Genomic DNA, 24,758 nt, shown 5'->3' on the forward strand with positions numbered 1-24,758 from the left:
AGAAAAGCTTATGAAGAGGAGGATGAAGAGGAGAATATTGTTAGTGGGGGAGCAGGGGAGGATGTACAATCCAGGAGATAGTGAGAAAGAAAGAGGGAGTGAGGGAGCAACTCCCTCCTGATGTTCAACATGCCCCCCTCCCCCACCATGTTATCACTTAGTGTCTTAATTCTTAATTCCTCAGGTGTTTATCTTTTCACAACTAAATATATGGTTACTGTATATCACACAGAGAAGATGGCACTTAATCCAGTATTGATAGTATACATAGAGGTAAATGCCCAAATAAAGGAAACACTTGAGTAAATGAAGAATTCAAAGTATATTGAAAGCAGGTGCTTCCACACAGGTGTGGAATTAACATCCCATCATGCTTAGGGTCATGTATAAAAATGCTGGGCAGGCCCAGTTGCCCATTATTTTGGCTACCATGGCGAGAAGAGATCTCAAGTGACTTTGAAAGAGGGGTGATTGTTGGTGCACGTTTGGCAGTGGCTTTAGTGACGAAGACTGCTTAACTTGCTGATGTTTCACGATATGCCTTGGCCGTCTCAGTCACACAATCTTATGGGAGAGTGTTACAGGAGATTCTGGAGCGGCCCGAGACAGCTTTTTCCACCACCATCAACAAAACACCAAATTATGGAATTTCTTGTGGAATAATGGTATCGAATCCCTCCAACACTTGTAGAATCTTTGCCAAGGCACATGTTTTGGCAACTCATCATAGCCCAACGCCCTATTAAGACACTAAATTGGTGTTTCCTTTATTTTGGCAGTTACACATAGAACATTTTAGACTTTACACTCTGTTTATGTGATTCCCTTTCCTAAAATAATCTCTCTACATTTTGTAAATTCAAGTGTAAAAAGACACGGACATCGCTGATGGTCACACTCTTTGACTTTAGTGATTAACCTGTTATAAACAACCTTTTAAAACATCCTTACACTCGCTCTTCAAACACCCACGCACTCCCTCACACGGACCCAGTTTTCCTGAATGATCCGAGATTTTAAACACAAGCAATGTAGGGATTTGCAAAACTAGGCATTTATTCACTGAGTACTGTAATACAATCCTGGAGTCTAGGTTTATGTTAATAATAAAAAAAGAGATGATGATATCACCTGTTTCAGTTTGAAAGGTGTCCTCCTTGCTTTCCATGTCAGTTGAAGTCAGTCATTTGTCCTTAGAGATGGAGTGATAGCAACACATTCCTCGTAACATCTCTCTTCTCTGTTCTCCCATTCTACAGTATCAGACACCTCCCTTTGAAACAGGCATCTAAAAAGCCATGCCAGAGGACCCACGGCTCTCTCGCACTCTCTCTCGTTTTTCTCTAAAAATGAAAAGTGCCAGTGAAAGTATTGCATCTGAGATGTTTCAATATTGAAGGTTATTTTGTTGAAGGTCATACCTTGACCATCTTCCAGTGAATACTTTTCAATATAATAGCCTACGTAAAAGGAGTGTACAAAACATTAGAAACACATGCTCTTTTCATGACATAGCCTTCACTTAGATTCACCTGCTCAGTCTATGATCCATTATTGCTGTCACTTCAATCAGTGTAGACGAAAAGGAGGAGACAGGATAAAGAAGGATTTGTAAGCCTTGAGACAATTGAGACATGGATTGTGTATATGTGCCATTCAAAGTGTGAATCGGCAATACAAAATATTTAAGTTCCTTTGAACAGGGTATGGTAGTAGGTGCCAGGCGCAAGAGTTTGTGTGTCAAGAACTGCAACCCTGCTGGGTTTTTCAGTTTCCTGTGTGTATAAAAAAAATGGTCCACCACCCAAAGGACATCTAGCAAAACATGACAACTGTGGGAAGCATTGGAGTCAACATGGGTCAGCATCCCTGTGGAACGCTTTCGACACCTTGTAGAGTCCATGCCCGACAAATTGAGGCTGTTCTGAGGAGGCAAAAGGAGGTGAAACTCAATATTAGGAAGGTGTTCATGATGTTTTGTACACAGTGTAATTTAACTTTTGTGAAAGCTTCTAATGCCTAATGATTTTGTAATCTATATTAAAATATGGTTCAGTCCACATACCTTCCACCTTTTCTTAACAACATAATTTATGGTATTTAGCTTGGTACATGGGTGCCACATAGAACGCATATTGATTATTGTATGCATAAAAAAATTGTCTAAACAAACTTGTGAAAGGGAATGGGACCCCATAGCTGTTACACCACAATAATCTAGAACTATCAACTGAATGTGTACTTTTCTAATTCTTTAAGAATATTGTCCTGTAGTTTGGATGTATTTGATCAAAAAAAACTCTGCCTTGGGTCCAAGTTACTTGGGTCTTTCAAATACCCCTAAACTGTGACAAAATTAGGACATACACATCCATTCCTTACTGATTCAAAGTCATAGTTCACAGTATTTCAAGTCCTGAGTGCTGTAAGAATATAGTCTTACAATTATTCATGCTCACACAAGCTCTTTTGTTCATAGTCCAATCCCTCATGAGATCCTGGGAGATGTTCCAGAAAGAAACCTCCCACAAAGTCTCCTGAGGCCCACCCCGAAGGTGTCCCAGCTATAGAAATATAATTTTTATTCTCTGGTCTCGAATGATTCCTCACACCCTCACTATAGAGATTCTGCTGTGGAGCTCAGCCTTGTAGAGGCCAAAGCCTAGGCACACAGGCTGGTTGAAGGAGGTGCTGAAGGTGTGCAAGTGGGTCAGGGTGTTGGAAGGCCCCACCTCTGAGAAGGTGATTGTGCCTATGCCATAATCCAGGGCCACACCCACACGGTTGCCTGACATCCGGCTGGAAAGGCGGGTCTTCCTGCGGTTGTGCCAGGCAGCCAGCTTCCTGTCGTGCTGCTGCGTCAGGCTCCAAGACATCTGCAAGTCAAAACCTCATCCATCATCTAGCAGTCGATACAGAAACCAACCAATCTCTCTTGTGATGTCAGTTGTATTTAAATAGATCAATTAAATTCCTCAATCAGTTTACAAAGAAATTCAAAAAGGCTTGGCTACCACCATCAAATAAACTAATATATAATACTACTCTTATTACCACAACTGTTCCTATTATTAAAGACCATATGTAGAAGATGGGTGATGATAATATACCTTGTTATTTCCAAAGGCAGTGCCCTCCTTCCCTTTCCGCCCGATGCTCCGGTAGGACACCGCAATGTCCCAGAAGCCCTCTGCCTCCAGCTCCCAGTAATGGGTTCCAGAGGAGAAGGTCTGGACGGTCAGGACTTGAGCCCAGTGGTCAAAGCGGTCAGGGTGAGTGGCACACGGAAGGCGCTGTTTGACCCGCATGGCTGACCGCAGGCCGTCCGAAATGCTCAGGAGAGGATGGGCAGAGTTAGTGTCCAGAGTCAACGGACTTGTTACTATGGAAACAGAGAAACAGACATACAGTGCATTCGAAAAATATTTAGACCCCTTGACTTTTTCCACATTTTGTCACGTTAAATAGTTTTTCTTCATCAATGAACACACAATACCCCATAATGACAAAGCGAAAACAGGTTTAGAAATTCTAGCAAATGTATTAAAAATAAAAATAACAAATTCCTTATTTACAAGTATTTAGACCCTTTACTATAAGACTCGAAATTGAGCTGAGGTGCCTCCTGTTTCCATTTGATCATCCTTGAGATGTTTCTACAACTTGGGAGTCCACCTGCGGTAAATTTAATTGATGGGACATGATTTGGAAAGGCACACACCTGTCTATATAAAAGGTCCCAAAGGTGACAATGCTTTTCAGAGCAAAAACCAAGCCAAAAGGAATTGTCCATAGAGCTCAGAGACAGGATTGTGTAGAGGCACAGATCTCGAAGCGTACCAAAAACATTCTCTGCAGCATTGAAAGTCCCCAGCTTGAAGCGTCATACCCAAGAAGATTCAAGGCTGTAATCACTACCAAAGGGGGGGGGGGGGGGGGGATTTGAAATACCTGTTTTTGCTCTGTCATTGTGGGGTATTGTGTGTAGAGGATAAAACACTATTTGATCCATTTTAAAATGTGGAAAAAGTAAACAGGACTGAATACTTTCAGAATGCACTGTACGAAGCAGAGGGAAACAAATATATGAATGAATAAACATCCTGAATTCCTCCCATCTCAAATATATGGGTTGAAGGTTTGGCCTGTGCACTCACAGAGCTCCCTCTTGAGTTCGGTGAGACAGCGCAGTGTCTCGGTGATGAACTCTCTGTACTTGCTCTCGATATCCTCCATAATATACTTCCTGTCCAGGCTGAGGGAGTCAGGAGTGAACAAGGGACAGTTCAGGTCCGCAAGCAGCCTGTTACACATAGCACCGCAGGTTAGACATAAATCATATTATACTCAAAAACACAAACAAACACACACAATATCATACTAATGAATGTCTATTTTTTATTTACCTTGAGTCATCAGATTGAAATGCCTGTGGACAGAACAAAAGAACAGGAGTCAAGGACTGTTATAAGGCAATAACACAAAACTGTTAAAGGGATAGTTTGGGATTTTGGCAATGAAAACTTTTATCTACTTCTCCAGAGTCTCCGGGGTTAGTAGATAAAGGGCCTCATTGTCAAAATCCTTAACTATTCCTTTAATAAAGTGAATCAAATTTTCCATCAAGAAAATAGACATTCATTGACGGTAATGAATTGAAGCACAAAGCCTTTAATGCCATCGTACAAATCCTGCACAAATGGCCCAGTGAATCTCCCCCAGATGGACAGGGAGGTAAACAGATTAGTTTAAATCCTCCGTTATGTAGTATACAACAGATGCTGTCTCATAAATAAATACAGTAGGTGGTTAAAACATTGCAGTACAGTACAAAGGTGAATGTTGAGATTTAGAATGATTACCAGAATAGTGACGTACTGTATGGAATCTGGTGGTTTGAGATGATGGCTTTGATCTATTTGGTTTGTTGGACATTATTCAAAGGTTGTGTCTAACACACAGAGAATAACTGCCTGAAATGGTTACTGTGAGGTTGGATATGTATTGCCATATTGCAAAACTGACTCTGGAGTAGTCACAAATAATCCCATGGAATTTATCCCAAAAGTAGGGGTGTTAACTCCACTAGCCTAGCTGAATTCCCAAACTAGCTCCTCTTACTACCATGGTCCCCAAATCATCCCCAGATACCAATTGGCTCCTTCAAACCCTCTCCCCTCTCGTCATATTGGTAACTGGTAAAAGGGTTATTAATAAACATTTCACCCAGATGAGCAGGAAGGGGTCTGTCTCCTCCAGCAAGGAGCCCAGGTAGTGGTGGATGTCCCGGGTCTGGCTCAGGTCCTCTCGAACCCTGCTGCAGTTGTTCTGGAGGCGATCCACGGCCTGCTGCCTCTCTTTCCTGGTGCTCTCCCTCAGGGCCAGCACCAGCCTCTCCACCTGCAGCTGCAGGGCTATACCCATACGCTCCACCTGGGAGTCATCTGCCACAGACAAGTCCTGCAGGCGGACAACAACCACCACCACCACCACCAAAGACTAAGGTCATAACAAGACCCAACGTCAGGGCAGAATAGAAGGCCGGATAGACTAACATAAGCACGAACAGTAAATTGATGGACTGCTATAAGCATACAGTGTGTGGTTACTTACTGTTATAGTGCGGTCAGTGTTCCGGTGCTCTTGGAGGATCTGTTCACCTTTATTCAGCTTCTCATCTGCTTTCTGGAGAAGACTCTGGAGGATGACCTATGGAAACATACACACAGATTTAGAACTGTTAAAGCCACAATATAACAACAGCTGTAAGTAACTACATCGCTAACTGACCTTCAGGTCCTCCTCCACCTTTCTCAGTCCTTTAACCCGGTGCTGTGTGTGGCCACCCTCCAATAAACAGTCTGCACACACGTACACCCGCTCGTCTGCACAGTAGTAGCGGAACATCTCCTCATGGGCAGGACACCTGCGGTGGGACAGGTCTCCCAGAGGTTCCACTAGCAAGTGTGTCTTGAAGGCGGGCCGCTCCAGGTGGGGCTTCAGGTGCTCGGCACACAGAGACACCTCACAGCGCAGACAGGTCTTCACCGCCGCAGCGTTCCCAGACTGGTCCCCATCCCCCACAGGGGGGCAGCAGTCACACGCCACAACCCCCTGTTCCTCCTGACACTGTGCGCAGGTGAAGCGACCCCTGACCCCCGCCTCCCCGTGGCCCCAGGCGTCTCGCACACATGCTGGGCAGAAGCTGTGGCCGCACGGCAAGGGCTGGGCCTGGCTGAAGACGTCACGGCACACTGAACACGTCAACTCCTCCTCCAGGGACGCCATGACAACCGTTTTGTCAACAGGAACACAAAAAGGAAAAGGCACCTTTGTAAACAAAAACATCAATGTCAACATGTGTGTCAAGTTGTCAAAAATAATGAGCAGTTGAAATCTTAATTCCCAACATTTTATTTTCAAGCCACAGTTCTTAGAAGCCCCATGATGACCGTTAGAAGCGTTGAGTCGAGTCCTGAGGACAGGTACGTTTACAGTACACTCTTTTAAAAAAGGAGCTATCTAGAACCCTAGTGTTTTTGGCTGTCCCCATACTCAAGCATTCATAATTCAAAATAAACAAACAAACAAACAAAACAGCCAAAGAACCCCTTTGGAATCCTTTTTTCTAAAGAGTGTTCACACCAAAGTCACTTAAGTAAAAACGAATACTAGGAATTAGGAACAGGGCCTGTTCAGTCTATGTGTAGTCCTCTACACCGGCCTCTTTATCTGCCTACTAATCAACCATTAAGTCTGTTTATAAGGTCTTCGGCCATTGTCCTCAATTGTTAGAACACCTCAAGATCTCCCACCGATCGCTGCAGCTGTACATAGTCTATCGGTAAATAGCCCACCCAATTTGACCTAACTCATCCCCATACTGTTTATATTTATTTACTTTTCTGCTCTTTTGCACACCAGTATCTCTACCTGTACATGACCATCTGATCATTTATCACTCCAGTGTTAATCTGCAAAATTGTAATTATTCGCCTACCTCCTCATGCCTTTTGCACACAATGTATATAGACTCTCTTTTTTTCTACTGTGTTATTGACTTGTTAATTGTTTACTCCATGTGTAACTCTGTGTTGTCTGTTCACACTGCTATGCCTTATCTTGGCCAGGTCGCAGTTGTAAATGAGAACTTGTTCTCAACTAGCCTACCTGGTTAAATAAAGGTGATATATATATATTTATATTATTTGGTGGCAGACAGGTCTGTTATTTCTGTATTGAACTGGTATAACCTGTATCACTGAGTTTATTCTCATCCTATGGAGTTGTAACACTGACCCGATGCTCATCCCAATCCCTGTCTGTCGCAATGGAGGGATCAAGGGATCATCCTCCCTGCCCGTCTGCTTGCCTAAAAAATGTGACTGAGATACCAATTCTTGGTATACAGCCTGAAACAAACCACTCCAGAAACATGGAAAGTTTCCTTACAAGCCAGAATGCTGAATAACATTTAATTTGATCTTACTCTACTGGTTGTCTGTGCAGTTGGTCCTTCGGTGGGTAATTTTTGTTAGACCAAATATCCACAGGAAAGTATTATTTACCCGACTTTTTAGAGTGCTGGTACTGGCATTGAAATGTATATCACCCGGCACATGCTTAAAACCACGTAAACACCTGCAAGACTTTCGTTAGTATGCATGCATGTACTTTCGTCTTGTGCAAGTGCAGTAGGTCGTGAGCAAACAAATCTTCATTGCCACACACAGAGACCCGCATTTTGAAGTAGGTTTAATAATACTTCCTGTGGATATTTTGTCTCAAATATCGACCCACTGGAGGACCAACCCCATGGATAATCGGTAAATTCAAATATAATTGTATTCAACATTCGTGACAGACATGGGACGTTTACTTTTTAAAAAAAATATATGTAAATGTGTGTGGCAATCTACTCACAATTGAAGGCATCGCCACAATCGGGACTACCGGCCTGCCTGCCTATGTGATCCTGCTTTCCGGTTTACGACTGTCCTATACACATTCTGATGAAACTCTTCGTTCTTTCTTCTGATTATTCAGTATAGATTCCCCCTACCTGTTTGTGTCCCAAGGCTGTCAGAGTGTGGCCATCGTTAGGTGTTTTCCTGTCAATGTGTGTAGAAACCGGCTAATCCCATACCTATGTCTGTTTAAACAGAGGGACTGACCTCTGAGAGCACAGAGTCACATGACCAACTCAGAGAGCGAGTTTCCATCTCAAGTCTCTAAGGAGGCTTCCTCTTCTCATCTCCTTTCCTGCATCTGCAGCGCTATGAAGTAAACGTAGATAATTGGGTAATATTCGGTAGATACCTTGATCAATGAGAATCCAGCCTATTTTCACCCACTCAAAAAAACAGCCAAAAGTTTGTTGAATTCCCAATGTGTCATCGCTACGCTTTCAACCATCTAAAAGCACAACCAAATTCCAATGGAAAATGTGTCATCGCTATGCTTTCTACCATCTAAAAGCACAACCAAATTCCAATGGAAAATGTGTCATCGCTATGCTTTCAACCATCTAAAAGCACAACACATTTAGGTGACTTTTTAATTTTTTTTTATCTGGCATTGATTTTCCATTAGAATGAAGTTATACCAGATATTTTGCTTATTTTTAGACCAAGCTAATGTGTTATCACTATGCTTCATCTAATAGCAGAACCAAATGACCTGGATTGCAGTTGAGATTACAAAGTACATGGTGCAAGTGATCAATGACGTTTTGAGATTCTGTGCAGATTATTATAGCAATTGTGAAGATTTCCAGAACATGCACACTTTCTATGGTTACATAAGAATACATGTATTCTTACATTAAGCTCAAAATGTGGCAATTGATGTCTTACTAATTTTAAGAAAGAAGAATTCAGGACAAAATATTTTTGAGATCTGGGATGTGAAAACTTTGATGCTCAATATCTCAGAACTATGCTTTGCGCAGATAGAACCTTATAGTCCCAAAGTCACAATAAAATGTGTTAATAGGCTATTTACAGTATTGCAAAAGTGATATTGAATTGTGTTTGGTTGTCAACACTACCAAATATCAACATTTGAAGGAGATGTTTCTGCTGCTTGGATAGCTCCATCTGTGCCACTGAGTCTGGCTTTAATTCCAGTTTGTCTGCAAATTAATAATTGATATGTTGGATTCATGTCTCCATTTCAACCAAAAATCTAGGTCAAAGAACAGGACTAAATCAAATCAAATTTTAAATGTCCTTTAAATACAGTTTGATTTGATTTAATCCTATTCTTTCATTTAGATTTATTTTTTGAGGTGGAGATGTGAATCCAACATATTTATTATTAACTTGTAGATTCCATTTGAAATTAACCAAAGCTTGAAACCCTTGGCCTATATGTATTGTATATTTTTAGTTGAATCCTGGACTGAATTTAAACAATATCTGTTGAAGACTTCCCAAATTCTATATAGGCTTAAATAGCATCATTGATTTTAAAAAAGTAAAACAATTATTTCACCTTTTATTTAACCAGGTAGGCTAGTTGACAAGTTCTCATTTGCAACTGCGACCTGGCCAAGATAAAGCAAAGCAGTGTGACACAGACAACAACACAGAGTTACACAGGGAGTAAACAATAAACAAGCCAATAACACAATAAACAAATCAATGACACAGTAGAAAAAATAAAGTCTATATACAGTGTGTGCAAAAGGCATGAGGAGGTAGGCAATAAATAGGCCATAGGAGCGAATAGTTACAATTTAGCAGATTAACACAGGAGTGATAAATAAGCAGATGATGATGTGCAAGTAGAGATACTTGTGTGCAAAAGAGCAGAAAAGTAAATAAAAACAGTATGGGGATGAGGTAGATAGATTGGGTGGACTATTTACAGATGGACTATGTACAGCTGCAGCGATCATTTAGCTGCACAGATAGTTGATGTTTAAAGTTGGTGAGGGAATAAAAGTCTCCAACTTCAGCGATTTTTAAAATTAGTTCCAGTCACTGGCAGCAGAGAAGTGGAAGGAAAGGCGGCCAAATGAGGTGTTGGCTTTGGGGATGATCAGTGAGATATACCTGCTGGAACGTGTGCTACGGGTGGGTGTTGTTATCGTGACCAGTGAACTGAGATAAGGCGGAGCTTTACCTAGCATAGACTTATAGATGACCTGGAGCCAGTGGGTCTGGCAACGAATATGTAGCGAAGGCCAGCCGACTAGGGCATACAGGTCACAGTGGTGGGTAGTATAAGGTGATTTGGTAACAAAACGGATGGCACTGTGATAGACCTCATTCAGTTTGCTGAGTAGAGTGTTGGAAGCTATTTTGTAGATGACATTGCCGAAGTCGAGGATCGGTAGGATAGTCCGTTTTACTAGGGTAAGTTTGGCGGCGTGAGTGAAGGAGGCTTTGTTGCGAAATAGAAAGCCGATTCTAGATTTGATTTTTGATTGGAGATGTTTAATACGAGTCTGGAAGGAGAGTTTACAGTCTAGCCAGTTGGCTGGGGTTGGAGTAGTCAAGAGGAAGGCCTGGCCAGTCGTTGAGAAATGATTATTGAAATTTTCAATTATCATGGATTTATCAGTGGTGACCATGTTACCTAGCCTCAGTGCAGTGGGCAGCTATTGATGATACAATACATGATTGATAATGTATGATTACATTTAATTTGCTCTGTTGAACCTACCCTTTGTAATGACTTTGATAGCAACAGTGAATCAACAGTATTAAGTGGATATTTCTCAACAGTCATCATCCCGATAGCGCATTGGTTATAGTCAGTGAAAAATATCACAGCTACAGTGCCTTGCAAAAGATTCATCCCCCTTGGGCTTTTTCCTATTTTGTTGCATTACAACCAATAATTTCAATAGATTTTTATTTGCATTTCATGTAATGGACACACACAAAATAGTCCAAATTGGTGAAGTGAAATGAAAAAAATGACTAAAAAACGTTAAAGTGGTGCGTGCATACAGTGGGGCAAAAAAGTATTTAGTCAGCCACCAATTGTGCAAGTTCTCCCACTTAAAAATATAAGAGGTCTGTAATTTTCATTATAGGTACACTTCAACTATGACAGACAAAATCCGAAAAAAAAATCCAGAAAATCACATTGTAGGATTTTTAATGAATTTATTTGCAAATTATGGTGGAAAATAGGTATTTGGACACCTACAAACAAGCAAGATTTCTGGCTCTCACAGACCTGTAACTTCTTTTTTAAGAGCTCCTCTGTCCTCCACTCGTTACCTGTATTAATAGCACCCGTTTGAACTTGTTATCAGTATAAAAGATACCTGTCCACAACCTCAAACAGTCACACTCCAAACTCCACTATGGACCTAGTGAATGACCTGCAGAGAACTGGGACCAAAGTAACAAAGCCTACCATCAGTAATACACTATGCCGCCAGGGACTCAAATCCTGCAGTGCCAGACGTGTCCCCCTGCTTAAGCCAGTACATGTCCAGGCCCGTCTGAAGTTTGCTAGAGAGCATTTGGATGATCCAGAAGAAGATTGGGAGAATGTCATATGGTCAGATGAAACCAAAATAGAACTTTTTGGTCAAAACTCAACTCGTCGTGTTTGGAGGACAAAGAATGCTGAGTTGCATCCAAAGAACACCATACCTACTGTGAAGCATGGGGGTGGAAACATCATGTTTTGGGGCTGTTTTTCTGCAAAGGGACCAGTACGACTGATCCGTGTAAAGGAAAGAATGAATGGGGCCATGTATTCATCAGCAAGGGCATTGAAGATGAAATGTGGCTGGGTCTTTCAGCATGACAATGATCCCAAACACACTGCCTGGGGAACGAAGGAGTGGCTTCGTAAGAAGCATTTCAAGGTCCTGGAGTGGCCTAGCCAGTCTCCAGATCTCAACCCCATAGAAAATCTTTGGAGGGAGTTGAAAGTCCGTGTTGCCCAGCAACAGCCCCAAAACAGCACTGCTCTAGAGGAGATCTGCATGGAGGAATGGGCCAAAATACCAGCAACAGTGTGTGAAAACCTTGTGAAGACTTACAGAAAACGTTTGACCTCTGTCATTGCCAACAAAGGGTATATAACAAAGTATTGAGATAAACTTTTGGCATTGACCAAATACTTATTTTCCACCATAATTTGCAAATAAATTCATAAAAAATACCTACTATGCGATTTTCTGGATTTTTTTCTTCTCATTTTGTCTGTCATAGTTGAAGTGTACCTATGATGAAAATTACAAGCCTCTCTCATCTTTTTAAGTGGGAGAACTTGCACAATTGGTGGCTGACTAAATACTTTTTTGCCCCACTGTATGTATTCACCCCCTTTGCTATGAAGCCCCTCAATAACATCTGGTGCAACCAATTACCTTCAGAAGTCACATAATTAGATAAATAAAGTCCACCTGCGTGCAATCTAAGTTTCACATGATCTGTCACATGATCTCAGTTTATATACACCTGTTCTGAAAGGCCCCAGAGTCTGCAACACCACTAAGCAAGGGGCACCATCAAGAAAGCTGCACCATGAAGACCAAGGAGCTCTCCAAACAGGTCATGGACAAAGTTGTAGAGAAGTACAGACCAGGGTTGGGTTATAAAAAAATATCAGAAACTTTGAACATCCCACGGAGCACCATTAAATCCATTACTAAAAAATGGAAAGAATATGGCACCACAACAAACCTGCCAAGAGAGGGCCGCCCACCAAAACTCACAGACCAGGCAAGGGGGGCATTAATCAGAGAGGCAACAAAGACACCAAAGATAACCCTGAAGGAGCTGCAAAGCTCCACAGCGGAGATTGTAGTATCTGTCCATAGGACCACTTTAAGCCATACACTCAACAGAGCTGGGCTTTACGGAAGTATGGCCAGAAAAAAAGCCATTGCATAAAGAAAAAAAATAAGCAAACACTTTTAGTGTTTGCCAAAAGGCATGTGGGAGACTCCCCAAATATATGGAAGGAGGTACTCTGGTCAGATGAGACTAAAACTGAGCTTTTTGGCCATCAAGGAAAATTCTATGTCTGGCGCAAACCCAACACCTTTCATCACCCCGAGAACACCAATGTTTTTCCATCGGCAGGGACTGGGAAACTGGTCAGAATTGAAGGAATGATGGATGGTGCTAAATACAGGGAAGTTCTTGAGGGAAACCCATTTCACTCTTCCAGAGATTTGAGATTAGGATGAAGGTTCACCTTCCAGCAGGATAATGACCCTTTGCATACTGCTAAAGCAACGCTCGAGTGGTTTAAGGGGAAACATCTAAATGTCTTGGAATGGCCTACTCAAAGCCCAGATCTCAATCCAATTAAGAATCTGTAGTATGACTTGAAGATTGCTGTACACCAGCGGAACCCATCCAAATTGAAGGAGCTGGAGCAGTTTTGCCTTTAAGAATGGGCAAAATCCCAGTGGCTAGATGTGCCAAGTTTATAGAGATATGCCCCAAGAGACTTGCAGCTGTAATTGCTGCAAAAGGTGGCTCTACAAAGTATTGATTTTTTTAGACATTTATTTATCTAGGCAAGTCAGTGAAGAACAAATTCTTATTTTCAATGACGGCCTAGAAACAGTGGGTTAACTGCCTGTTCAGAGGCAAAACAACAGATTTTGTACCATGTCAGCTCAGGGGTTTGAACTTGCAACCTTCCGGTTACTAGTCCAACGCTCTAACCACTAGGCTACCCTGGTACGCTCAAGCTCTGTTTTTTTGTATTATTTCTTGTTTATTTCAAAATAAAAACTATTTTGCATCTTCAAAATGGTAGGCATGTTGTGTAAATCAAATGATACAAACCCCCCAAAAATCTATTTTAATTTAATTGATCCAGGTTGTAAGGCAACAAAATAGGAAAAATGCCAAGGGGGGTGAATAATTTCGCAAGCCACTGTAAGCTGGGCTGGGCTTGGTTAAAACCCTGGATGGGAAGGGATAGCTGTAGATAAATCAAATCAAACTTTATTTGTCACATGTGCCGAATAGAACAGGTGTAGTAGACCTTACCGTGAAATGCTTATTTACAAGCCCTTAACCAACAGTGCAGTTCAAGAAAGAGTTAAGTAGGAGGTGCTGCCCAGCCTATAGTTTTTTTGTATAGTTGATATTACTTTGAAGATCTGACATTGTTTCAAAAGGTACAAATTCAACATATTTTATACAAGATTTGTCTATGTTTAAAATTGGTTACCATGATGACATAATCCTGTGGTTAAAATTTTGCACTCAAAATCCAATGTATTTTCCACGTAGATTCCACATCAAAATACCTTGAAAAATGAAGTTGAAACAATGTTGATTTAACCAGTTTGTGCAGAGTGGGTAGCTTTATTTATTTTTCTTGAGTTTTCAGATGAGCTGAAAAACACTTTAGCCTGTTGAGAGGCACCGAGAGAGCGAGAGAGACAGTGAGAGTGTGACGGCCTAAGTGACCACATTTGTGTTGCTCTACAACTACAGGTGTAGGATCTTAATTTGAGCACAGTTTGCTAAAACAGGAAAATAATCTTGCAGCAACAAGAAATGTGACTTATTATGTAGATTATTATTTATGGACAGTTTTGTAGGCGTTTATACATTTTTCATTATTTCCGTCATACATTTTTCATCTGAAATTTCAAAGTGGAAATGACAAACTTTAGAGGCTTTTTAAAACTTCCAATACACTAAAATATTTACATTTCACTGCAAAGCTCACTATTCAGCTTTGAGCTGTGCCTTTTTGGCCACAATGTGACATGGTTGACAACAATAGGGGTGAGCATGCTGTCTTTATAAACCCTTTGTTATTTGCATATGCTCATCATCTATGTTTTTATGGCATCTGCTTTATGCCATCATTATATATGTTATCATTTTGTCAGGCCAACCAGTCACTGTTTTACAGTATGCACAAAATGGATATAAACAAATATGTCTAACCTGATAGCCTATTATTGACTGAGCGAGATGGATAGGAAGGAAGAGAAACACCAGAACAGCAGACAGAGTGATGTCAGTCCCCTGACTTCCTTCTTTAGCACTGACCTTAAAATGGTAAACATGGTTTGCATATTTCTATGTAATAATGACAGCAGGGTAAGTACTGGAATGGTTCTGCCCAGGATGTGGATAAGTCTTAATAACTAAATGTTGTCTAGAGAGAGAGGACAAAACGTGACTAGTATTGACAGACGCGGAGAGACTAGGTAAGCACATAACCATGTAAAACAGAGTAAAACATCTAGGGATTATATAGGGAGGAGTTTCACCATCTTAGATGGGAGGCAATTTGCAGTAAAGCAACAGATGAACAAAAACAGTAATTGAAAAGTGTTGAAGAATTTAACCTTTTTGTACTTCAATTATTTTCACTTCTCACAGGGAATTGTAGAGGGGTTGGGTAAGACAATCACCCTCTTCAAAGCTGATCACTGCTCCATCCATCACCAAGTAAGGACTCTAACCTATACATCTCAAATTACCAAGAAAGGACATATCTCTACTTTTTAGCTTTAAAAAAAGAATACTACTTATCGGTAATCAGATGATTGACGTTAACGACACCACTGCCTTTCCATGTGGTCTGGATCCACCCTACTACGCAAACATGATAGGTATCGTGGTGGACTGGATCATATTCCTCATAGGATTTCCTGCCGTCTGCCTGGCCAGTTATGCCCTGTTCAGTTTGGTCAAAGCCGGCCGAGTGGCTCCTGTCTACGTGATCAACCTGCTCATCTCAGACCTTCTCCAGATCACCATGACGCTGGTCTTCATTTTCAGTAGGTTCTTTGACACCACATGTTTGCCTTTCATGATGGCCCGCTGCCTGTCAAGGATATTTGTTCGCCTGGGCCTCTGCACCAGCCTGGGCTTCATGTTGTTGATCTCCCTGGAGAGGTACATGGTGGTGGTCTGTCCTCTGTGGTACCGCCTCCGACGCTCAGTCAAAAACTCCACACTGGTCTCTCTGAGCCTCTGGGCACTGGCACTGGTTTACGTTACCTTTGATTACATATTCTTGATCGACATGCGGTATTCACTGACGATTTTCTCTGCCATCTCCCTGTTGCCTGCCCCTTTCCTGGTGTTGCTGTTCTTGGTCACTCAGAGGGCCCTCTCCAGGAGTATGGCTTTCAGGGGGGCAGAAAGAAGGAGAAGGATTCTGGGAACTCTGGGTCTGGTCCTGGGTAGTTATACACTCCTCTTCCTCCCGTACAGCATCAGGAACCTGTACTACTCCATCAAGCCCCATGCCCCCTCAGTGTCAGACCCAGTCAGTGACCTGTCCTCTGTGATAACCAGTGCCTTGTTGTACCTAAGCCCTCTCACTGACTGCTTCCTCTATATCTTCATGAGGAGGGACCTCAGAGACACTGTGGATGCCTTCCCCTGCTGCAGGAGGCTGCTCAATGTGGGAGATGGTAACAGGAGCAGTAGACAGACTGATCAGGGAGATACACAGACTGGCCCATGACTAGCCAGTTGATCGTGTCTGAGAACATTATTTTGTGCAATGAAAACGTCCAATGTTTAATTCACATGGCTTTCTGCTATGGTACCTTCCTATCCTCTCATATTTGTGTGGTTAATTTATTTTGTATTTCTGTGGGCACCAAGTTCTACAGTACTTGGTACTTGGTGTCTCAGCACTGCACCAACTTATGCAGAGAAAAAAAACATTTCATATTTGCAAAAATAGACATTTATTTTGTATCACAAAAACACCTACATTTACTGTCACCTTGTTATAGTATTTATCAGAAATGTTAATATACAATATGTCACATGGAACCTACCTACAGTGGGGCAAAAAAAGTATTTAGTCAGCCACCAAATTGTGCAAGTTCTCCCACTTAAAAAGATGAGAGGCCTGTAATTTTCATCATAAGTATACTTCAACTATGACAGACAAAATGAGAAAAAAAATCCAGAAAATCACATTGTAGTGATTTTTAATGAATTGATATGCAAATTATGGTGGAAAATAAGTATTTGGTCAATAACAAAAGTTTCTCAATACTTTGTTATATACCCTTTGTTGGCAATGACAGAGGTAAAACGTTTTCTGTAAGTCTTCACAAGGTTTTCACACACTGTTGCTGGTATTTTGGCCCATTCCTCCAAGCAGATCTCCTCTAGAGCAGTGATGTTTTGGGGCTGTTGCTGAGCAACACTGACTTTCAACTCCCTCCAAAGATTTTCTATGGGGTTGAGATCTGGAGACTGGCTAGGCCACTCCAGGACCTTGAAATGCTTCTTACGAAGCCACTCCTTCATTGCAGTGTGTTTGGGATCATTGTAATGCTGAAAAACCCAGCCACGTTTCATCTTCAATGCCCTTGCTGATGGAAGGTTTTCACTCAAAATCTCACGATACATGGCCCCATTCATTCTTTCCTTTACACGGATCAGTCGTCCTGGTCCCTTTGCAGAAAAACAGCCCCAAAACATGATGTTTCCACCCCCATGCTTGACAGTAGGTATGGTGTTCTTTGGATGCAACTCAGCATTCTTTGTCCTCCAAACACGCCGAGTTGAGTTTTGACCAAAAAGTTATATTTTGGTTTCATCTGACCATATGACATTCTCCCAATCTTCTTCTGGATCATCCAAATGCTCTCTAGCAAACTTCAGACGGGCCTGGACATGTACTGGCTTAAGCAGGGGGACACGTCTGGCACTGCAGGATTTGAGTCCCTGGCGGCGTAGTGTGTTACTGATGGTAGGCTTTGTTACTTTGGTCCCAGCTCTCTGCAGGTCATTCACTAGGTCCCCCTGTGTGGTTCTGAGATTTTTGCTCACTGTTCTTGTGATCATTTTGACCCCACGGGGTGAGATCTTCCACAAGGGAGATTATCAGTGGTCTTGTATGTCTTCCATTTCCTAATAATTGCTCCCACAGTTGATTTCTTCAAACCAAGCTGCTTACCTATTGCAGATTCAGTCTTCCCAGCCTGGTGCAGGTCTACAATTTTGTTTCTGGTGTCCTTTGACAGCTCTTTGGTCTTGGCCATAGTGAAGTTTGGAGTGTGACTGTTTGAGGTTGTGGACAGGTGTCTTTTATACTGATAACAAGTTCAAACAGGTGCCATTAATACAGGTAACGAGTGGAGGACAGAGGAGCCTCTTAAAGAAGAAGTTACAGGTCTGAGAGCCAGAAATCTTGCTTGTTTGTAGGTGACCAAATACTTATTTTCCACCATAATTTGCAAATAAATTCATTAAAAATCCTACAATGTGATTTTCTGGATTTTTTCTCCCTTATTTTGTCTGTCATAGTTGAAGTGTACCTATGATGGAAATTACAGGCCTCTCTCATCTTTTTAAGTCGGAAAACTTGCACAATTTGTGGCTGACTAAATACTTTTTTGCCCCACTGTATATGACAGCCATACAGATCTACAAAGTCCTTTACTTGTATTATAATGTCTCTATGATGTTCACCAAACGAAGTACACAGAAAATCATGGTAAGACTGTTCCTTGTAGAAAGAACATTATGCAACTTCAGAATTAAAATACATGACATAAAGTCAATTTTTGGTGGTATGGTACGTAGAGTATGACCATATCGATAACAGGTTTCACGTTCAATATTTATAAAGCTGATGTTTCCTCTGTAAAATGTTACTTGATTTCACTAATGTTTTCAACATTAGTCAATTTCACAATAAAAAAAGGCCTACATGACATAGTCAGCTTCGGTTTTCGTCAAACTAGCTAAATAAATTGACATGGTGTGGTGGTGTGGATTAAAGGGTTCACTTTCAAGATTTAAAAAGTGTATTTTTCCCTTCTAAAATATAACTTGTTGTCCCTTCTCTCCACTTCACTGGACCCACTGGTCTCATATGAGACTCACTGGACTTATTTTCACTGGTCCTATATCCCGAAACATCTTTAGCATTTCCAGACTTCCCCTCTGTCAGCCAATCGGATACCCTCAGGTATTCAGCCGAGCTCACTGGTAACACAGCACAAGAGAATTCAGGCATTGTGAATTAACAGAGAAAATGTTCTGACCATTCACTCAACAAAATACAACACATTATAGAATTGTACTTTGGATGCACAAGTACAGTATGTATGTACGGTACCTTCAGAAAATATTCACAACCCAATTTAAAATGGATTAAATTGAGATGTGTCACTGGCCTAGACATTTTTACAAACTAACTAAAAATGTAAAGTTTAAATGTCTTGATTTAATACGTATTCAACCCCTTTGTTGTGGCAAGCCTAAATAAGTTCAGGAGTAAAAAAAAAAAAAAAGCATTTTTTTGTACTCATTGCCTGATTTATGAAGGTCAACAACCATTTGTCTCTTTTTGTTTGAGTTCTTTGCATTTTCCCATGGTAATGGATGACAAAGGGATTTCACATTCGTGTTACCTCCTTTTTATTCCCCAGTGAAACAGGACGCCATGGAAGGCCACAATACCGTATACTTCCTTAAAATGAGATTAACTTAAAAAAGTAATGCAAATGTATTAATGTTAATGCAAATGTAATTTTGTTTGCTTCTATTTATAAGAATATTTAGGGGTGCCAATAAAAACAAAACATTGTAAGCAGACAACAATCAAAGCTATATACAGGTGTTGTCAAACAGAATTAGCATAGAAGGTCCTTGGAAAGCTTTTCTAAACAGCCCAGTCTTTAGCTGTGCCTTAAACGAGGCCAGAGACTCTGCAGCCCTGACAGTGACCTCAAGTGCGCTCCACAGCCGAGGAGCCGCAGTACTGTGTTTCCCTGGGACAGACAGAGATGCTGACCCAAGTCACCTCCCAGAGATGCGGATCATTCTCCTGGGTAAGAAAAGGGCTGATAAGTGTCTGGCAGGCAACACAATACCTGCCCGAGTTGAGTCTGAAATCAACAGCGAGACCGTGGACAATGTAAGGAGACAGGGGGTTGTCGGGGGAAAGTGGCAACTCACCGTAGTGGAAACTCTAGGATGGTGGAAGACCTTCTCTCCGTGGAGGTCCTGGAACTGGTGATGACAGAGATAGTGCACAGTGTGTCTCTGAGTCCCCCAGGCCCCCATGCCTTCCTCCTGTTCATTGATTTGTACTCAATACTGGACGATAAGAGCAGGGGAGCTGTGGAGGAACACCTGAACATGGTAGGCCTTACCGTGAATGGCTTGTCTTTGTGTCCCCCTCGACCCCATGCCATCCTTCTAGTCATTGCTGCAGGTATTGCCTTCACTGAAGCCCACCTGAGGTCAACGCTCTGGTGATATTCAGCTGGTGTGACACAATGGGTGACACCTCCATACAGCAGTTCATTGAGAGTGATGGGAGAGCCCTCCAGTGGCTCCTCAGGAAGAGTGACAACAGATACCACATCCTCAATGTCAAGAACAGGGAGGATTGAGTTGATGGTAAAAACGATATTCAGGGAGTGAAGTGGGGCGAGGTGCATATGTGACAGCCGAAAGTTGGACACTGACATGGCAGTGCCAGTGTTGCCATTGTTAATAAAAGTTGTTCTTTATAATGTTGAAATAAACATGTATAATATATGTGTGTATGCTACATTGTACAATCAAATATCACATTCATCTATACATATCCATTATAAACATGAATTGCAGCAAAGTTGGTTCCTGTTTCAGTCAGGTCTTTGGTCATGTTCGTGTGGGTCAAACACAAACACCCTAATGATTAGTTGACAAAGGAGCCTCCCACAATGCAGGCGATCGCTGCAAGATAAAGTTGGTGAAGCTTGCAGAATCTTGCAGTCAAAACTTCATGACCTTCATGTCACATGATTTTAGTCAAGTTCATGCAGTCCACATGTAGGCGCAAGTCAGACAATTTGTATCCCCATAATGCAACAAACTTTGAAAGGCGGGACCAACGATGGTCACCAACTTGACAAAAGTGATCCGCTCGAATGTGCCCAATGCATTCAATGGCTGAAACACAACCTTGTTTTTCATTTTTAGTGAGCCACCTAGTGGACACATTCCTCTTCATGAAGGTTTTAGATTTCATAAATGACTGCCTGCGGCTTGGCTGGTGTAGACCAAATACACCCACCTTGAACATGCAAGTGTGACTACCATCTAAAACACAATGCGAGACTATCTACTGGGTTTAATAGTAATATATTGGCCTACACTGCCTGATAATAACAGTTGCATTGGTGGGGAGTTCAGTAGACCTACATGTCTGACCAAAGCCTGAATAGGGGCATTATATTTTCATAGACCTGTAATTGTCTGAGATGTGGGATGATATTTTGACTACTAAAAGTTAGGCAGTGGCACTGACTATTGTTAACATCTTCATTTGCCATTTAAATGTGCTGCATATTTTGCTGTAGGCTTACTGCATTATTTTCATTGTCTTTACTGAATTTCCTCTATGTAGCCTACTATGTATGCATTTAGAATAAAATAGAAGGTTCTATTCTAAGGAGACACATAGGACCATTATAATGTGACCACAAAAGATAGCCAGGTGGAAAAAGAACATTCCTCCAATTTAACTTCTAGGGGTAGGCTGGGCCTTATCCAAATTGTGCCTGGGTGTTACACTGGATTTGCACAATGGGCTAATACGGGAAGATGATTTAATTCGATACATTTGTGGTTTTCAGAGCAATATGCGAGGCGGTAAAAATGCTCAGTGGGTAGGCTCGTCTAGTCAGGGTCAGACTGTGTCCTAGGCCAAGTCACGGTGGCGACGAATGTCATTAATTATAAAGGGAGAGTGTCCGGATAGGAGGGACAGACCGCCAAACAGACAGCCGTCAGTGCCGCAGAGACCACAGACGCAGGCCGAGAAGCAGGCCGCCCTCGCCAAATAGTCTACAAAGAGGGTTGAATGGGGAAGGGGAGGAGGGTGACAGAAACACTAATCCAATTCCCTTTCGTTACCGCATAGTAGCTTATCTCTTCCCCCGGCTGTTTCTCTGGGTCAGTCAAAACAATGAATTGATGGACTACATTTACGATATCAAATAGTCTCAATTCACGGCGACGATATAAATAAATAATTTAACAATGCGGTGTTCCGCCCGGCTGTCAAAGGGACGACTGCGCATCTTTGTGGCTGTATGCCGGAAAAGGCTATGTTGATGTCCCGACTGGGAGACGTAGCCTATTGCCCAACATATTTTATCATTTTGTAAACCACTATCAAATATAATCGATTCATACACGGTGAGTAATTTCCTTTATCTTATTCATGTCGACGACGCAAACTAGGGATATGAGCTATTTGTAGCGATATTTTAGGACAGTCATAATAATTTATGAAATCATAACTTGTTATGATCAGTGCGCGCGCAGGCAGGCAACAGGTCGCCGGTACAGTAGCGGGACAGCAGAAGTTATCGAGCTGTTCGGACTTGTATGAAAATGTTAGATCGTTTCTTTAAATGTCACGGTGCGATGGAACGAAAAACACAAATGCTTTGTTGGCACAATAGGCGATGTTTTAATAGAATGAAATAGTTTGCGAAACACGGACAACAGATTGAAATGTTTCTTTGTATAAACCTTATAAATATTTTTCTAGATATAAAACGCTGTCTAAATATATCGTAAGCCTCTGAAAAGGGAATTCTAAAATGTAAGGCTAATGAATGTGTAGGCCATATCAAACAGTCAAATCAGGACATACATCACTATCCTGCAGCATAGACACGTTGATCCAAACCATAAATTCCCTTTTCAATACACAAATTATGGGAGGCAAGGATTACAAATGTGGGTTATTATGACAAATAGGCCCCTAAATATATTTTTTGTATCGTTATTGACTCAAAGCATATGGTGCCAACTGTGATTCGGAAACCTACACTAAGAAAAAAAGGTGCTAACTAGAACCTAAATGTGTTCTTCGACTGTCTACATAGGATAACCCTTTAAATAAAACATGTTGGTTCCCGGTATAACTCTTTTGGTTTCAGGTAGAACGCTTTCGGGTTCCAAGTAGAATCATTTCTACAGAGGGTTCTACCTGGAACCAAGAGTTTTTTCTAAGAGTGTATTTTATAGATAAACTTAAATAGGCTTGGTGAATAACAGGCTTTCTTATTTTCATATTTAGATGTTTGTATAGGCCTACAATCCACAATGATAAATTATAATTGAATTTCTTGATATGTACAAGATTGATGTTATCAATCGATGTTCAATTATTAAGTAAAACTGATTTGGGGTAACAGCAGAGGGTGCAACACAGTTAAGCCTGTGTTTGTGTGTATTTGGGGGCGATGTCCGCCCAAGATGTGCGGGCCTGTGTGCAGACCAGGAGGACACGGTCAAAATCATCAGAGCAAAGAATTCGCATTATTCATGTACAAACATTTGCAGAATTACGCACAATCATGAACACACATTTGATACAATATAGGCTAGCCTAGACCTACTGTACACTTTACATTTATGGAAGTGTTTCATGTTGGCCTATGTGATAAATTTAAGTATAACACAGGGAACTGAGTTTGTACCCATATGTGGCCACTGGGGCTTAGCCTATATGGTAGGTAACCATGCCTAAGGCCCGGCATTTCTTTACCGTATTGTCTTCTTTCCAGTTTGTTTTGTGTAAACGTCATTGCAAATCGATTGTGTTAACAGGCCTGCAGTATGTATAGCCTATATATTGTGTGTATGCAATTGGGGAGGCAGGTAGCCCAGTGGTTAGAGCGTTGGACTAGTAACCGAAAGGTTACAAGATTGAATCCCCGAGCTGACAAGGTAAAAAGCTGTCGTTCTGCCCCTGAACAAGGCAGTTCCTGTTCCTAGGCCGTCATTGAAAATAAGAACTTGCCTAATTAAAAAAAAATAGCTTGATATAAAATGCGTGCGTGGTAACGTTCCTCCATCCAGTAGTAAAGACTCAAGGCCTATAATCGTAGAGTTGAAATTACGTACAGTAATTTACCGCTTGTTGTGGCTAGAGAACATTTGACTCACAGGGGACCAAATGTATTGTACGGGTAGGTTCAGTAAAAAAAATATATATATATTTTTCCCTCAATCTGGCTATCCCTCCTTTTCATTACCTTTCCACGTGGTAAGCAGTAGAGCTCGAGTTTGAAAAGGAAGCATTGTGCGTCGCGTCAGTGGTCCTGTGTATTCGAGAGGCTCGCAGAGGGTGATGCTCATTCAGCTGTGTCCTAGCCCCATTGTTGCGAATTCCTGTTCATTCAGGGGCCTGTTAATGGAGCTCGTGCATCCGAAAGCTGGTAGGGGGGTCATTCGAATTCCAAGTTGGGGTTCCACCAATCACCGTCCGCCAATCATCCTTTCCAAGCAATTGACTGGATACACCTACTTGAATAGGACATACATAATGAAGGGAGGATGCTATTTTATGGGTAGGCCTACTTGTACCCAAACACTCGCGCGCGCGCGCACACACACACGTTGTATACAATATAAAGAGAAACATCTAATCAAGGGAGAGGTGTAAATTAATTGGTCTGTTCTTCATCAAATGTATAGGGACTATACATTGTAGCACATGGGGACGCAAAACTTTAGTATATACTGAAATCAAAACTTTAGTATATACTGAAATTATACTGAAATCAAAACTTTAGCATATACTGAAATGAAAACTTTAGTATATACTGAAAACATACTGAAATCAAAACTTTTGTATATACTGAAATCAAAACTTTTGCATATATTGAAATCAAAGACAGCACTTGGGATACTCACGATTGTGTTTATCTGAAGGACAGAACGTGATGGCTTTTGTGGGTGAGGTGGGTTACTAGAAGGAGGCAAGTGGAGTGAGGAGGGAGTCATGGCTCAAAAGAAGTGTTC

At 41.5% G+C, this 24,758-nt stretch overlaps 2 protein-coding genes across 4 annotated transcripts; one reads left to right on the forward strand and one right to left on the reverse strand.

Moving 5' to 3' along the window:
* Positions 1-2,539: 2,539 nt before the first annotated feature.
* trim110 (tripartite motif containing 110) lies at positions 2,540-24,195 on the reverse strand. Of its 3 annotated transcripts, none has more exons than XM_036986238.1 (8): positions 23,990-24,195; positions 5,791-6,330; positions 5,614-5,709; positions 5,227-5,460; positions 4,407-4,429; positions 4,158-4,303; positions 3,111-3,382; positions 2,540-2,876 (listed from the first exon to the last, which is right to left on the reverse strand). In XM_036986238.1, exons 2-8 carry the CDS (start codon positions 6,286-6,288, stop codon positions 2,607-2,609), a joined length of 1,539 nt encoding a protein of 512 aa, XP_036842133.1. In that variant the 5' UTR covers positions 6,289-6,330; positions 23,990-24,195; the 3' UTR covers positions 2,540-2,606. The 3 variants fall into 3 exon arrangements, with proteins under 3 accessions (XP_036842133.1, XP_021469481.1, XP_021469480.1); XM_021613806.2 differs by lacking the exon at positions 23,990-24,195 and adding an exon at positions 8,063-8,214; XM_021613805.2 differs by lacking the exon at positions 23,990-24,195 and adding an exon at positions 7,924-8,206.
* Positions 15,568-16,437, forward strand: LOC110530985 (proteinase-activated receptor 2-like). The gene has a single exon (XM_021614268.1). It carries the CDS (start codon positions 15,568-15,570, stop codon positions 16,435-16,437), a length of 870 nt encoding a protein of 289 aa, XP_021469943.1.
* Positions 24,196-24,758: the final 563 nt, after the last annotated feature.

Source organism: Oncorhynchus mykiss, chromosome 8, assembly GCF_013265735.2.
Source record: "Oncorhynchus mykiss isolate Arlee chromosome 8, USDA_OmykA_1.1, whole genome shotgun sequence".
NCBI lineage: Eukaryota > Metazoa > Chordata > Actinopteri > Salmoniformes > Salmonidae > Oncorhynchus > Oncorhynchus mykiss.